Source organism: Artibeus jamaicensis, unplaced genomic scaffold (assembly GCF_021234435.1).
Source record: "Artibeus jamaicensis isolate MK-2021 breed Jamaican fruit bat unplaced genomic scaffold, CSHL_Jam_final scaffold_847, whole genome shotgun sequence".
NCBI classification, from domain to species: domain Eukaryota; kingdom Metazoa; phylum Chordata; class Mammalia; order Chiroptera; family Phyllostomidae; genus Artibeus; species Artibeus jamaicensis.
In genome coordinates this window covers 4,960,312-4,975,810 of record NW_026522057.1, presented here as the reverse complement: position 1 = coordinate 4,975,810, position 15,499 = coordinate 4,960,312, and the positions used below count along the sequence as shown (strand labels likewise).

The following is a 15,499-nucleotide window of genomic DNA, read 5'->3' as shown; positions in this document are numbered from 1 at the left end:
GAATTCACATCCAAGAAAGGAGGGACTGCATTTTGATAAGTGGATACCCACTTTTGGATAACTGTTGTATCCTCTGATCCTGTAACAATCAATGCATGGCAGGTTGTGGGCACTAAGGAGGTAGTTGGTGAATGAATTAGTGAATGACAGAGAAGGGGCTACTCCACCGGAAGAGCTGTCAGTGCACGTGGTCGCTCCCAACCACTACCAGGAAACGCGGCAGGTCCCCGCCCAAGGGTCTGGGTGGTCTGGGGGGGAGGGGGTGTGATGGGGGGCGCGCTCCACTAAATCCGGGTTCCGGGTCTTCACTCGCGCCCCACATTCTTCGAGCCGGCGGGCTCCCCGCCGACCTCGTGGGCGGAGCCAGCAGCGGGCGGGTGGAGCCCTCCGGAAGACTAGCTGGTGCTGTGCTGGAGGGGAGTGCGCCCGCCTGGGTGAGCCGCACCCCGGGCTCCACTGGGCCGCGGGCTAGGGCGACCCGTGGCACAGGCAACCGTGGGGAAGCGCCTTGAAGCAGGGGCGCTAGAAGACTCCAGGTTGCGGCCCAAGAGGCCGCGCGCTCGTTGACCTGGCCGCTGCCGCTGCCCAGACACTAAAGCTGCAGCCAGCGAGGTGTATCCTGGTCTAGGTGTACCCGCGGAAAGCGGGTTCAGGGAATCCCTCCCATCGCTGCTCCCCGCCTCGCTGTGCTGTTGCGAAAGGCCCTGCGGGAGGGTTAGGGTTTATCAGGAGTGGCAGTAACCCGCCCTGGGCCGCCCATGCTGGGGAATTTCGAGAAGACCCACTTCCAGTCTGGAGGCCGGTGTGAACGTTGGGCGTATTTTGAGTGGGGCTGTGGTCAGTAGAAGGCTGGAAAAGAATAAAATCTGTTACCAGTCCTCCCCTAAAGAAACACCTGGAGCTGAAAGCCTCAAGAGCGGGCGCTCACGCCCCTATCTCTGGCCCCACCAGCGTCCACCGCCGATCTGGTGAGTAGGAAGCCACAGTGCTGGCGTCGTCAGCCTTGAAGTCTGAGGGAGGCAGGTCTGCGAGCAGGGAGAAGGGGTACCTTCGAAAGGAAGCTTCTCTGTCATTAACCGTTTCATAAATTTCTCCACTTTGGTAACAAGACATTTACTTTTTATATATTAAGAAGCAGAATATTTCCAACACTCTTCAGTTGGTTAGGAGGTAGCCCCCTTTCTCTGTATCACTCACAGATGAAACAAAAATGCCCATAAAACGCATTACCTTCCCCACAAACTTCATAAAGTTGGGCCAGCCTTCTTTCTACGGAGATGGGACTGATTTGGGGGCCCCAGATACACTGAACTGGTCACTGTGGAGAGCACTACCTGCCCAGATGTCATGGGGTCAGATGAGATAGGCGATGGATTTGAGGTTTTTTCCTCCCCGCATTGCCTATTACAAACAGTTCTATAGTAGTCTTCATTATACCCCAAGTACTAAATTTCCTCCATTTTTAGGCATACTCCTCTCCCTCAGTTTTAACATTTTTGAAACCAGGATACATCTTAACAGAGAGGTTAAAAGAGCTTGCCAGGTGCTAGGCATCCATGTGGGTAATGACGTGTCTGTCACTGCTTGTCTATGTGAAGAAAATACAGCTACGTGATTATTCCATCAGTTGAGATACTTGAAATGAACTTTAAATTGAGATTCATTGTTTTTTTATTTTTGGTTTTTTAAAGGTTTTATTTATTTATTTTTAGAGACAGGGGAAGGGGGAAGGAAAAGAGAAACATCAGTGTGTGGTTGCCCCTTGAGTGCCCCCTACTGGCGACCTGGCCTGCTTCCCAGGCATGTGCCCTGACCTGCAATCGAACTGGTGACCCTTCAGTTGGCAGGCCAGCGCTCAATCCACTGAGCCACACCAGCCAGGGCTCATAGTTTTGTTTTGTTTTTTAAATAAAAAGACAATGCTATGATACAGCATTAAAGCAAAACATTTATAATAATGTTCATTAAAGTTTTATGGTGTGCCTGACATTGTCTCAATTAATCAACATTACAATGCTATGAAGTACAATTATTATTTCTATTTTATAGGTGAAGAGACTGAAGCCCAGATAGTTGAAGTGCCTTAGAGCTTTTAAGTGCAAGAATCAGGACTCTAACCCAGGCTGTCTGATTTTAAAGCCTGCCCTCTTTCAAATCTGTGTCCAGGCAGAAGGTACATGCAGCTTATAAGGAGGGAGGTCAAGGCAGGGTCGGTGGGTGTCTGTGTGCTTTTGGCTTTTTGTGTGTGTGTGTATGGAACTGGGAGACAGAGCTGCACCCAAGAGCATTGGTTGTACTTATTCCCACATTGATGCCAAATCTTTGTTTTTGGATCTTTTGCAGTTTTAAACATATTTTTGCAAGCTCTGGAGTGCTGGCTGTATGAGGGTGCTCCTGGATCCCTCCTCTCCTGCCGTGCACTCTGCTAGAAGAAGAGAGAGGCATGCCCTGAAACCTACCCAACCGCTGCCTCCCAACAAGGCGGTACTTAATTTAAGAGCAGAGTCAGGTTTTCAGGGTTGTTAAAGTCACCTCAGCCTCTAGGAGCCCCCAGGTTCTGGTGCCGCAGGATATGCCTGAGGGCGGGAGGCTGTGATCAGAGGAGGACCAGGCAGCCGTGAATCCTCCCAGCAGAGGTCTGGCCGTTTCCCCAGCACAGGAAGACAGCCCCCGCTAGGCAGCCGTCATCATGCTGCAGCAGCTCCTGATCACCCTGCCCACCGGGGCCAGCGCCTGGGTGAAGCTGCACCATCCAAAGAAGGCCCAGGAGGGGGCGCCCCTGTGGGAGGACGTGACTAAGATGTTTGAAGGAGAAGGTGAGAACAGACTGATGGAGGTGGGGATGGAAGGAGAAAGTGGAATTCTCATTTGTGTGTTAAAAGATAGGCACACTTCATTGTTCTGGTCTCATGGAGAGAAAATTGGGGGAGAGCAGGTCTCTGGGGTTCATGCTTGTGGCTTTTGGGAAGGGGATAGCTGTGAGAGTTCTGGCTGTATGATTGGTGGGTGCTTCTGGATCCCTCTTCTCCTGCCTTTTTGCTCCTCTAGAAGAATGTGGGGGTGTGCACTCAAACCTGCTCAGCCGGCTGCCTCCCAAGGAGCTGGTACTTAATATTGTGCTCCCCACAGAATATTGTCAGGCTCCTTGCTGACATGCGCTCTGTGCTGCCCCATGCTCTCCTGTCTCCTGTCCTCAGATACTACACTCAACGTAGGATGTTCCCCATCAGCGGCTCCTGAGTGTGGACATGTGACAGCAAAGTCAAAGCTGTTTGCACCCTTAAACCCTCCAGTGGTTTTCCTCCACAGGTTTTAGTCATTTTAGCCCCAAACCAGTATCACTTCTTTCATTTCATCTTCTGCTAAGAGGAAGGAATGATGTGCTTGATTACTCTCACTTTACCTTGCAATATATGGGTTTGGTGGGAAAATGTCCAAGATTACACATTATTTAGTGCTCTGGTCAGGAGTGATGGGTGGATAGAGGAATTCTTGTGTTTCATGTGGTCTCTTAATTCATACCTTTAACACTTTAAATTCAGCCAAATATTTATTGTATGCTAGCTGTGTCAGGTAGGAGCTTTACCAAGCATCTTGAGAGATAGAAAATAGAATACCGATCTCTAATGCTGATTATTAATTGGTGGAGATAGACACAAACCCAGATTAAAACAGTAGAAGGTAACCTAGGAAAATGCTATGGTAAAGTTCTTTTGGAAGACAAGAGCTAGGAAATATTTTCCCAATTGTACTTATCAGAGAAATTTTCACAAAGCAGGCAGCATTGAATTGGGCCTTGAAAGATATCCAAGTTTTTTTGCAGCAGGTTCAGAAAATGAAGACTGTTGTAGCCTAACTGAAGTCGATGTTTGTGTCCAACTTAAGGATGGTGATTAGAGGAAGCCAGTGCTGGACACATATGCTTCAGGTAGACTGTAGAGTGTCTTGAAGTCCATGGGGAATGGCTGAACTTTGTTTCTTGTTGCACACCTTTGAACAAAGGAGCGTCTTGGTAGATCTGTGCATTTGGACCAACCACTGGGAAATACTAATGCCCAAAACAACACCTGCAGGTCCTCCTCATTGATGAGGCTCCAGTGTGCACCTGAGTCCTTCTGAATGTCTCTCTTTGTGACTGTATTGAGAGAGGAGCCTGTTCAGCAGGTCTGCAGGCAGCTCTTCAGTTGGGGGGTTTAGGGAGATGCAAACCTCATGACTCTTTTCCCTCTCCAGCTCTGCTACCTCAGGATGCTGGTGAGACCCAGGGAGAACATTTGAAGGATGAAAGGACGTCTGGGGCTCGAACAGCAGAATCCCAGGTGGGCCAGAGTTTCTGCTCATTTTTTTGGATAGGCTTCTTTGTTTTTTGATTTTTAAGATTTTATTTATTTATAGAGAGAGGAGAAGAGATGGGGAGAAACATCAGTGTGTTGTTGTCTCTTGTGCATCCCCTACTGCGGACCTGGCCTGCAACCCAGGCATGTGGCCTGACTGGGAATTGAACCAGAGACCCTTTGGTTCACAGGCTGGTACTCAATCCACTGAGCCACATCAGCCAGAGCCGATTCTTTATTTTTAAAGCTGTACCTTGCTCCCATATTTTTGGAGTGGGAGGTCTTTGAGGCTAACAGATCCAATCTAGGGAGCTCAAGGCACATTGCTCTTGTGCATAAAACGGGGCCATAGTGGTAGCAATTTATCTGCTCATAGTATGAGTTATACCTTCCTCCATGTAACTCTTGTTACTAACCAATATCTAGATCTAACACTGTTCTAATTTCTGTAAAGAAAGCAAAATGAACGATATCCTTCTAGCCTCTAAAAACCAACAGATACTACTTGGGATCCAAGATAAACCTTATTTATTCATTTATTTATTTATTTATTTATTTTCATACTGAAAAACAAACTTTGTAAATGAGAAGAAAGTTCTGACATTCTTAGTGAGCTACACATACTACCCTTGAACTTCATGAGGCGACCCGCAGAGTATTGGCAGCTGAGGTCAAACTGCAGCCAAGAGAAGAAATGGTCAGGGAAGAGAAGAAATGGTCAGACACACGGTGCAGCAGGTAGCCTGGGCCGATACAACGGGGTGTCGGAAACGGGTGTCCTCACTGCCTGGTGGCAGGATAGGTGAGACGGAAGGAAAATTGGTGAGTCAAAGGAAAAGGAGACTATTGAAGAGGAAACCTTATTTGAGAACAGAAGAGTTTTAGGTAAGAAGAACTTGGGTCCTGAAACTAGATGGTTACAGGATTTGAAACTTACCTCTTGAATTTACTTGCCTCGTGATCTGTCACAATAGTTCTCAGCTGTTTACAATCCCAGTTTCCTCAGCTAATTCAGACACTATATTTTCTAGGATTGAAATGAACTGCAGAGTTACTTAGAGAAACATGGAAGAAGTAATGATCTAATTATTTAAAGAGTTATTTCTGCATTCCAATTTTCTAGAACTCCTCACTTCCTGACATTTATCAAAAACTGATGGGATTCTTCGTCCTGGGAAAAGATTACATTTCAAAAACCATAGGATAAAACACTTGAGAAAGTGTATACTTCTATTTTGAAGTATGTATACACCATCGAATCAAATCAGTATGGAGAGTATTTGTACCGTCTCAGAAAGTTTCCCCATGCCCCCAATCAAAACTGCTTTGCCCCCAGGAGAGAGCACATAGGATCTGCATTTAGTTCTTGTAACTGCATGTGAACCTGTCTCAAAATAGATTTATATGTAAAATTATGTCAAATTCTCTCAAAATAAAAATTAATTTTAAAGACGGCACATTCTGTAATGTTCTATAAATGTCAGCTGAGTTAAGTTGGTTAATAGTTGTTCAAAGCTATATCTTTGATGAATTTTTGTCTGATCGTGTCAGTTACTGAGAGAAGAATGTCAAAATCTCTGATTATTTTTGTCTTTGTCTCCCTTTAGTTCTCTTAATTCTTTATTTTGTTATCAGTTGCATAAACACGAGATTTGTTGTCTTCATGATGAACTTATCATTATGAAATGTCTCTTTATGCCTAGCAATATTCCTCTTCCTAAAGTCTACTTCATCTGATTTAATATTGCTGCTCTTGTGTTCTTTTACTTTTTGCATGGTATAACCTTTTCCATTCTTTTACTTTTCACCTGTCTTTGTCTTTATATTTAAAGTGTGACCTTCTTAAATATTGCTGGGTCTTGCTTGGCCGGTCCCTTTACATTTGACATGATCATTGCTGTGGTGGGATTTGAGTACATTCTTGTCCTTGTTTGCTGCTCGTCCCATCCATTCTTTGTCCCGCTTCTCCTGCCTTCTTTCAGATTGAATAGTTTTTAGTATTCCATTTTATGTCCCTAGTAACTTTTAAACTGTACTTCTTTGGTTTGTCTTAAGGGGTTGCCCTAGTCATTACGATGTGCACTTTTAACATAGCACAGTTGCTTTCAATTAATATTGTATTGCTTCACACATAATATGAAAGTCTTATATTTCCACTTACTCTTTCCCACTCTTTGTGTATCATCATAATACATTTCACTTTCTATGTTATACACCCCATAATACATTGTTCTTATTTTTGCTTTTAACAGTAAATTATGTCATAAAAAAATTAAGAAAAGGAAAAGATGATGATCATTCATATGTGCCCACATGTTTACCAGTTCTGGCACTCTTAATTCCTTCGTTTAGTTCTGAGTTTCTGACATCATTTCTCTCTAGCCTAAAAAAAGTAGCATATCTCGTAATGTGAGTATCCTGATGATGGGTTCCCACAGCTTTTTCTTGTTGATCTAAAATGTCTTTATATTGTCTTTCTATATGAGCATCTTTTGCTGGATACAGAATTCTAGATCGATTGTTCTTTCTTTTAAGCACTTTAAAGGTGTTGCATGATCTTTTAGCTTGCATTGTTTGGGATGAGAAGTCAGCTGTTATTCTCATTGTTTGCATGTATCTGGAGTGCCTTTCTGCTTTTTTAAATGCCAACTTTCCCTCCTTTCTTTCCTCCTTTCTTCTTTCCTCTTCCTTCCTTCCTTACTTCTTTCCCCTCCCTCCCTCCCTCCCTCCCTCCCTCCCTCCTTCCCTTCCTCCCTTCCTTCCTTCCTTCCTTCCTTCCTTCCTTCCTTCCTTCCTTCCTTCCTTCCTATGGCTACTTTTACAATCTTCCCTTTTAACTTCACTCTTTAGCACTTTGAAAGTGGGGTGCATAGGCACGGCTTTCTTTGAATTTGTTCCTTCTGGGGCTTCCTGAGCATCTTGTATCTGTGGGTTAATTTGGAAATTTTTTAGCCTTTATTTCTTCAAATATTATTTTTGCCCATTCTCTTATCTCCTCCTAAGATTCTAGTTACATATATATTAAACCACTGGATATTATCCAGGTGTTTTTCTCTCAGTGCTTCAGTTTTAATAACATCTATATACCTGTCTTAAGTTTCACTGATCTCATTTTTATCAGGGTCCAGTGCACTATTAAGTCCATCCAGTGGGTTTTTTAGATATTATATTTTTCAGGTGTAGAATTTTCATTTAGTTCTTTTTTTTAGCATTTCTGTCTCTCCCCTCAATTACCACCAAGTTTTCACCTCTTCTATATTTTATTGTATAATCTTTAACATATTTTAATAATTGCTTTAATTTTCTTCTCTGCTCATTTCAATGACTTGGTCACCTATGGGTGTGCTAATAATAACGTTTATTTTCTTAAATTATAGGTCAGATTTCCCTCATTTATTTACAAGTCTAATAATTTTTTTTATTGTAGGGTAGATACTGTATATAAAGAAACAGTGGAAGATTAAATGAATATGAGGCCTGTCCAGAAAGTATCCAGCCTGGTAATATGAAAAATAGACACATTTACTGAAGAAGATACAAGAAACATTGTACACAGGCCAATGATGCCTAAGTCCCCTTCAAAGTAGGCACCTTGGACCTCACACAGTTCTCCCAGTTGCCATCAGCTGCCCAGATGTATTTTCCTGAATCTCATCAATAGTCTGATATCCCTTCTTTTTCAAAGGTGATTTTAGCTTTGAGAAAAGCCAGAAGTTGCAGGGCATCAAAATTGGACCGTAGGGTAATTGAGTCACCTGGGTGATTTGATGTTTTTGCCAAAAAACTCTACGTGAGACATGATACATGAGTGGGTGTTGTCATGACAAAGCTGCCAATCACCAGGTGTCCATAGTTGTGGCCTTCTAAATCATCCAGATAGTTTCCACAGAGGAATGTTCAAGCTTAAACCAAAATTTGATGCAGATTTGTTGCTGTACTCAGTCATTTTGAGTACGGTGGCCACACAGTACACATGCTCACTCAACAGCATCTACCACCCCCACTGACTAGTACAGTGAAGTCGTCCTTGTTTACACATGTGCATTCCACTCTTCTTGGCTACCAGGTTACATTGATTTTGTGCAAATCCTTCTTATTATACTAACGATGGCTGGACTTTTTCGAGACACACCTTGTATATATAGTTTGTTTCATTCTTTTTATTTTTGAGAGACTCTAGGCCCTTCCCTGCGGTGGCGGGACTCAATGTGGGGGACTGATTATTCATATTCCTCTTGGAGCTGTGGCTGAGCTCTGGCTGAGACACAGCTTCGATGGCGCTCACGTGTGATTACCCCAGCTCCCAGTGCCCACGACACCACCGCAGAGGGGCTGATCTTTTGTTATCTTCTTAGTAGTTGGGCTAGGAAGGGGGAGCTAGGACTACAGCTCCAGACAGTTTTATTCATCTTTACATTTAACTCCAGCAGGGCCTCAGAATTTAAGCTCAGCAGGAATGCATTGGCCTTTGTGGCAATAAGTACTAAAATTATCTGTCCCCTCTGCTCCCTGGGCCTCTCTGATCTCATCTTCTTCCACTTTCCCCTTTACTAATCTGCCTCCAGTGATACCGTTCACTCTCCTGCTCCTCAAACAAGCAAATGACAATCTCGCCATAGTTACTTTGTACTTGCTTCAAATGCTCTTCCCTTAGATTTCCACAAAACTCTTCCTCACTGAATTCAGATCTTTGGTCAAATATCACCCTTTCAGAGAGGCCCTCCCCTACCACCCTACATAGAAGATCATCCATCCATTCCCTCACCGTGGCTCTCCCTACTCCCCTTGTCCTGCTGAATTTCTTCTAAGGCACATATGGCCATCTGCCCTTCTGTGTATTTAATTATTTATGGTAATCTCCAGAGACTCTCCAAACAGATCCAGAGGTGGCTCCAGTAAGAGTAGTTTAGGATCTCTCAGAATGTAGAATACTCTCAGAACTCCATGGGCCTTAATGGAGGTGGTTTGTGGCTGAAAAGCAATGTATTTGATATTCTAGGAACAGGTGACCTTCAAGGATATATCTGTGAACTTCAGCCAGGAGGAGTGGGGGCAACTGACCCCTGCTCACCGGAACCTCTACCGGGAGGTAATGCTGGAGAACTACGGGAACCTGGTCTCCGTGGGTAAGGATGGGCCACACACTTATCCAGAAACCTGCCCACTATAGAAGGGTCATTATTTCTTTTTTTTTAATTTATTTTTTATTGATTATGCCATTACAATTGTTCTATTCCCCCCTTCATTCCCCTCTACCCTACCCCCCATCCCCACCATTACCCCCCCTTTAGTTTATGACCATGTGTCTCAAGTTCTTTAGATTCTATATTTCCCATACTATTCTTGCCCCCCCCATCTATTTTCTATCTACTGTCTATGCTACTTATTTTCTGTACCTTCTCCCCCCTTCTCCTCCTCCCACTCCCCTGTTGCTAACCCTCCTTGAGATCTTCATTTCTGTATTTCCACTCCTGATCTAGCTGTCCTTTTAGTTTGCTTTTGTTTTAGGTGTGGTTGTTAATAACTGTGAGTTAGCTGTCCTTTCACTGTTCATGTTTTTTTTAACTTCTTTTTCTTAGATAAGTTCCTTTAACATTTCATATAATAAGGGCTTGGTGATGATGAACTCCTTGAATTTGATCTTATCTGAGAAGCACTTTATCTGTCCTTCCATTCTAAATGAAAGTTTTGCTGGATAGAGCAATCTTGGTTGTAGGTCTTTGGATTTCATGATTTGGAATACCTCTTTCCAGCCCCCAGAAGGGTCATTATTTCTAAATTATTAGATGTCATGAATTCCCTGGATTTTGGCCTTGGGTTCTGTGTTAGAGATGTCTCATTCCTTTGAGTGTGAAGCCAGGGCATATCTGATTCTCCTTCCTATACTTTGTAGAGCTGATACAAAGACAAACTATAGCATTCCTTTCCTTTTTCAGAGAACCTAGGACTGGGAATAAATTCTGGGGATGGTTCTTAGACCTCAACATAAACATTCATACTCTTTTTTTTCTTCATAAGCAGGATATGAACTTTCCAAGCCCAGGGTGATTTCCAAATTGGAAAAAGGAGAAGAGCCGTGGATAACAGAGAAAGATGGCCTAGAACATCACAGTGCAGGTGAGCCCGAAGGCTTCGTAGGCTGAGGCCCCTGGACAGGGCATGCACTAGACCTGGTTTCACCCTCTCTCTGTCTCTCCTTGCCTTTACTTGACCATGCAAAAGTCACTCTGGAAGGAAGAGACGTCTTGTCCTCGTTAAGCTTGATTTTCCCTCTTTCTTCAGTATCCTGAAGTCTACCAGTGGAAAGTTCCTTTCTCTGTTCATTCAAATGTATATGGTCTCTCCTCACAGAAAACAGATCTCTGTTCAAGACTCTCTCTGCATTCTTCAAATCTTTAATTTTCTTATTCTAGTTCCACTTTCACCATCTTTCATTTTATTTAAACATTTTATTGATTGATTTTAGAGAGAGAAAAACATTGATTTGTTATTCCACTTATTTATGCATTCATTGGTTTTCTTGCATGTGTGCTGACCAGGGATCAAACCCACAATCTTGGCATATCAGAATCACACCACTGTAATCAATTGTGCTACCAAGCTAGGGCCATCTTTCATTTTATAATCCCAGCTTCAATTCTCATTCTTTTTTTTAACTCACATATCTTAGCTTGTTTTGTTTTTTTTTTTAATCTTTAGAGGGGAAGGGAGGGAGAGAGGGAGAGAAATATCAATATATGGTTGCCTCTGTATGTCCCCTGCTGGGAACTGGCCTGCAATGGGAACTGGCCTGCAACCCAGGCATGTGCCCTGACTGGGAATTGAACCTCGATCTCCTGGTTTGCAGGCCCATGCTCAATCCACTGAGCTACACCAGCCAGCCAGGGCACATATCTTAACTTTTTGTAGCAACTACTTAATGACAACTTCTGTGAGAGAAATTAACACAGGATTCATTCTCAAATTCAGTGGTCTTCAACAATCTCCTTAAACTGTCATGTTATGAAATATGTTTCATATTCAGAAAGGCATAAAGAGCATTATAGCAAATTTCTGTGTAGCCTCCACCTCAATTAAGAACTAAAACAGAGCCCTGGCTGGTGTAGCTCGGTGGATTGAGCACTGGCCTGCGAACCACAGGATTGCGGTTCTATTCCCAGTCAGGGCACATGCCTGGGTTGCAGGCCAGTTCCCAGCTGGGGACTCACAAGAGGCAACCATACATTGATATTTCTCTCCTTCCCTTCCTCTCTAAAGATAAAAAAATAAAATCTTAAAAAAAACCCACTAAAACACAGTTGAAGCCTTGTTTTTCCTTTCCTACCTTTTCAAGTAACGAAGTCCTCTGAGTTTAAATATTAATATTCCCATGAGTCTTTGTGCTTTTCCTACTTGTATATACCCCTACACAATATATTGCATTGTTTTGCATGTTCTTATTCTTTCACTTTTCTCATTCAACACTATTTATAATTTTCTGTGTTTACTCATTTCCATTGAATTAGTAAGTCACAATTTATCCATTTTCCTGTGGATAGACTTTATACTCTTCTAAATTTGGGGTTAGAGATGCTACAGTAAATCTTCATGTGTTCTCTTAGGTACAGATGCAAGTGTTTCTCTGAGATAATTGGTAGAATCGAATTGTTGGGTCATGGAGTATACGCTTCTTCCTTTTGCTGGGTGTGACCACATTGCTCTCAGTAGCACCCATGTGTACTCACATCAGCAAGTGTTAAAGAGTTTCCAGAATTCAGCATCTTTGTCAACATTTGGCACTGACAACTTTAAAATTTTTGTCAATTCATTGGGTGAATATGGTGTATTATTTCTTTCATTTTTCTGATTACTAATGAGAGGGAACATATTTTTCATGTTTATTGACCATCCGGGATTCCTCTTTCATTAATTTCTTATATATATTCTTTTCCAATTGTTTTGTTATTGTTTTTACTTTTTAATTGATTTTTAGAAAAGATAGATATTATCCTGTATTTTTAAAAATTTGCCTTCATATCTAGGTTCAATGCACTTGGAATTTATTTTATATGTAGTGTAAAATGACTATCTGGTTTAATATTTTCCGCATGGATAATCAGCCCCAGAATCATTTGTAGTTTGTTGTAGTTGTGAATAGTTATTTATGAATAGTTAATGGCACTCTGTCACCTGTCAAGTTTATAATGCTTGGGTCTGTTTCTGGGCTCTCCAGGCTGTCTTACTTCCTTACTGTATTTCATGTACACTCCACGTGCACTTCACTCTATGAAGTGAACCTTCATATCTGGTAGAGGTAGTTCTCCCACCTTGTTCTTTAAAATTGTCCTGTCTTTTCTTAGCCTTGTGCTTTTCCATACAAATTATATAATGAGTACATGAAATATATATATAGATATATTTTGATATATAAATGTATCTATATATTTAGATATATATTTAGATATATAAATACATATATATTTAGATATCTGTATTTAGATACATAAAATGCATCAAAATTATATAGTGTGCATCACACACACTCACGAATACTTTGGTAGTATTTTTACTGGAATAGAATTGAATTTCTAGATCAATTCAGGGGGATTAGTATTATGATATTAAGTTCTGTTACCCAGGAACATTGTATATTGCTTTGTTTAATAATATTTCCTATTTTTTATTTTTCTTAGAATTTAATTTTTATTTATTTTTAAAATTTACTGGAGTTGGTTCACAAAACCATACTCTTTTCAACTTAATTTTTTTTAATTAAATTTTAGGATTTTCCCCATTGTGCATATTCTATCTCTTTTGTCAAATTCATCCTGAAGATCCTATATTTTGTTGCCATTGTAGATGGTATATTTTTTAAAATTATGTTCTCTGAGAGAGAGACATCAGTTGCTTGCCTCCTGTACACACCTGCAACCTAGGAATGTGCCCTTATTGGGAATCAAACTTGCAGACCTTTAGTGTGTGGTATGATGCTCCAACCAACTGAGCTACTGTCTCTTAATTTAATTTTCCATTACCTCTCCAGGATGCCATATTTAAATATAATTAAAATCTCATGTACTTCATATGTGTTGCTATCTAAATCTCTATTCCATATACACAACACTAACTGATTCCAAAGCACAAAGAATATGAATTGTTTGTATTTTTTCCACTTCTTTCAGACTTGAAGAGTAAAACAGAAACCAGTATGTCAACTGCAAAGAATGATATTTTACAGGAACAGTTATATCAGGGCATTGTGACGGAAAGGTTCGTGAGGGATGATGTCATTGATTCCACATTGAGAAAAGTCTCCAGATACAACGATGAGTTCGAAAGGCCTCAGGACACCCAGGGAAGAAATGTAAGACAAGCCATCTTGACCCATAAGAAGAGAGGCCAAGAAACTAATAAATTTGGGGAAAATATTGTGAGTTCAAATGTTATTGTAGAACAGAGGTACCATAAATATGACACACTTAGAAAGAGGAACAAATACAAATTAAATCTGATGAACCGTCCAACAAGTTATATAAGAACAAAAACCTATGAATGTAACATATGTGAGAAAATCTTCAAACAACCCATTCATCTTACAGAACACATGAGAATTCATACTGGTGAGAAACCTTTCCGATGTAAGGAATGTGGCAGGGCCTTTAGTCAAAGCGCGTCTCTTAACACCCACCAGAGAATCCATACTGGTGAGAAACCCTTTGAATGTGAAGAATGTGGCAAAGCTTTCAGACATCGCTCCTCTCTTAATCAGCATCACCGAACTCACACTGGGGAGAAACCCTATGCATGTGATAAATGTCAGAAAGCTTTCAGCCAGAACATTAGTTTGATCCAACATTTGAGAACTCATTCTGGAGAGAAACCCTTTACATGCAATGAATGTGGGAAGACCTTTCGACAAATTCGACACCTCAGTGAACATGTAAGAATTCATACTGGGGAGAAGCCTTATGCGTGCACTGCGTGTTGTAAAACCTTTAGTCATAGAGCATATCTGACACATCACCAGAGAATCCATACTGGGGAGAGACCCTACAAATGTAAAGAGTGTGGGAAAGCCTTTAGGCAGAGGATCCACCTTAGCAACCATAAAACTGTTCATACAGGAGTGAAAGCATATGAGTGCAACCGCTGCGGAAAAGCCTACAGGCACGACTCATCCTTTAAGAAACATCAGAGACATCACACTGGAGAAAAACCTTATGAATGTAATGAATGTGGAAAAGCCTTCAGCTATAATTCATCACTTACCCGGCACCATGAAATACACAGGAGGAATGCCTTCAGAGATAATGAGTAAAAACAGATTATCCAACATGAGGACAAAAGCCAAGTCTAAATCAGTGATTCTACACTTTTAAATTTTAGGGCTCTAAATTGGAGTTATTGATATAATGATACCAACTTCTAATTTTGCCCATTTTGTATTCAGCAGTGTGGGAAATTCACACATTATTATTTTTCTGATTTTGTGGTGAATTAATAAATACTTATTCATGGGCCTTCATTGATTTACAGGTTGGCATTTGGGAACTACTGTTTAAAATGTCACCACCTCCCATGTTTTAAATTAAAATTTTATTTTTTTAGTGGGGAAAACTATCACATGGCACAAAGTTCAAAAAGCACAGACCTCTGTTCCCACCATCAAATTCTACCTAAAGGCAGCCATTTTTTATAACCAAAACTTTTTTTGTGTATCCCTCCAGAGAATTTTCTATTTATGTCCTAGAGAATACAAGTATACAGTTTTTCTTTTTAAGCATAAATGGCAACCTCCTATACAAGTGCATCTGCACGTTCCTTTTCTACTTAACCATATACCAAGGAGGGCATTCCACACCAGTAGATAAATTGCCAGCTTATTCTTTTTATAGTTGCATAATATTCCCTGTTTTGAATGTATGTTTAGTTAGTCTACTAGGGATGGACTTTTGGATTTCCAATCTTTTGTTTATATAATGTTGCAATGAATAGTCTTACATATTTTCACTTCTCACACATGCAAGTACATATGTAAGGTATATTCCTAAAACTGGAATTCCTGTGCTAGAGGGTGTACTCATTTGTATGATGGATATTGCCAAGTTGACCTTCATAGTGGTTGGACCAATTTCTTTTCCACCAGCAAGAGATAAAACTTTATATCTGGTGCTGAAGCATCTCTA

At 41.3% G+C, this 15,499-nt stretch overlaps 1 protein-coding gene across 3 annotated transcripts; it reads left to right on the top strand.

Moving 5' to 3' along the window:
• The first annotated feature begins 336 nt into the window (after positions 1-336).
• ZFP69 (ZFP69 zinc finger protein) lies at positions 337-14,753 on the top strand. 3 transcript variants are annotated; one of them, XM_037149736.2, is made up of 7 exons: positions 337-968; positions 2,050-2,173; positions 2,344-2,816; positions 4,234-4,319; positions 9,334-9,460; positions 10,356-10,451; positions 13,496-14,753. In XM_037149736.2, exons 3-7 carry the CDS (start codon positions 2,690-2,692, stop codon positions 14,629-14,631), a joined length of 1,572 nt encoding a protein of 523 aa, XP_037005631.2. In that variant the 5' UTR covers positions 337-968; positions 2,050-2,173; positions 2,344-2,689; the 3' UTR covers positions 14,632-14,753. The 3 variants fall into 3 exon arrangements, with proteins under 3 accessions (XP_037005631.2, XP_037005629.2, XP_037005630.2); XM_037149734.2 differs by having other exon boundaries at positions 10,353-10,451; XM_037149735.2 differs by lacking the exon at positions 2,050-2,173 and having other exon boundaries at positions 10,353-10,451.
• Positions 14,754-15,499: the final 746 nt, after the last annotated feature.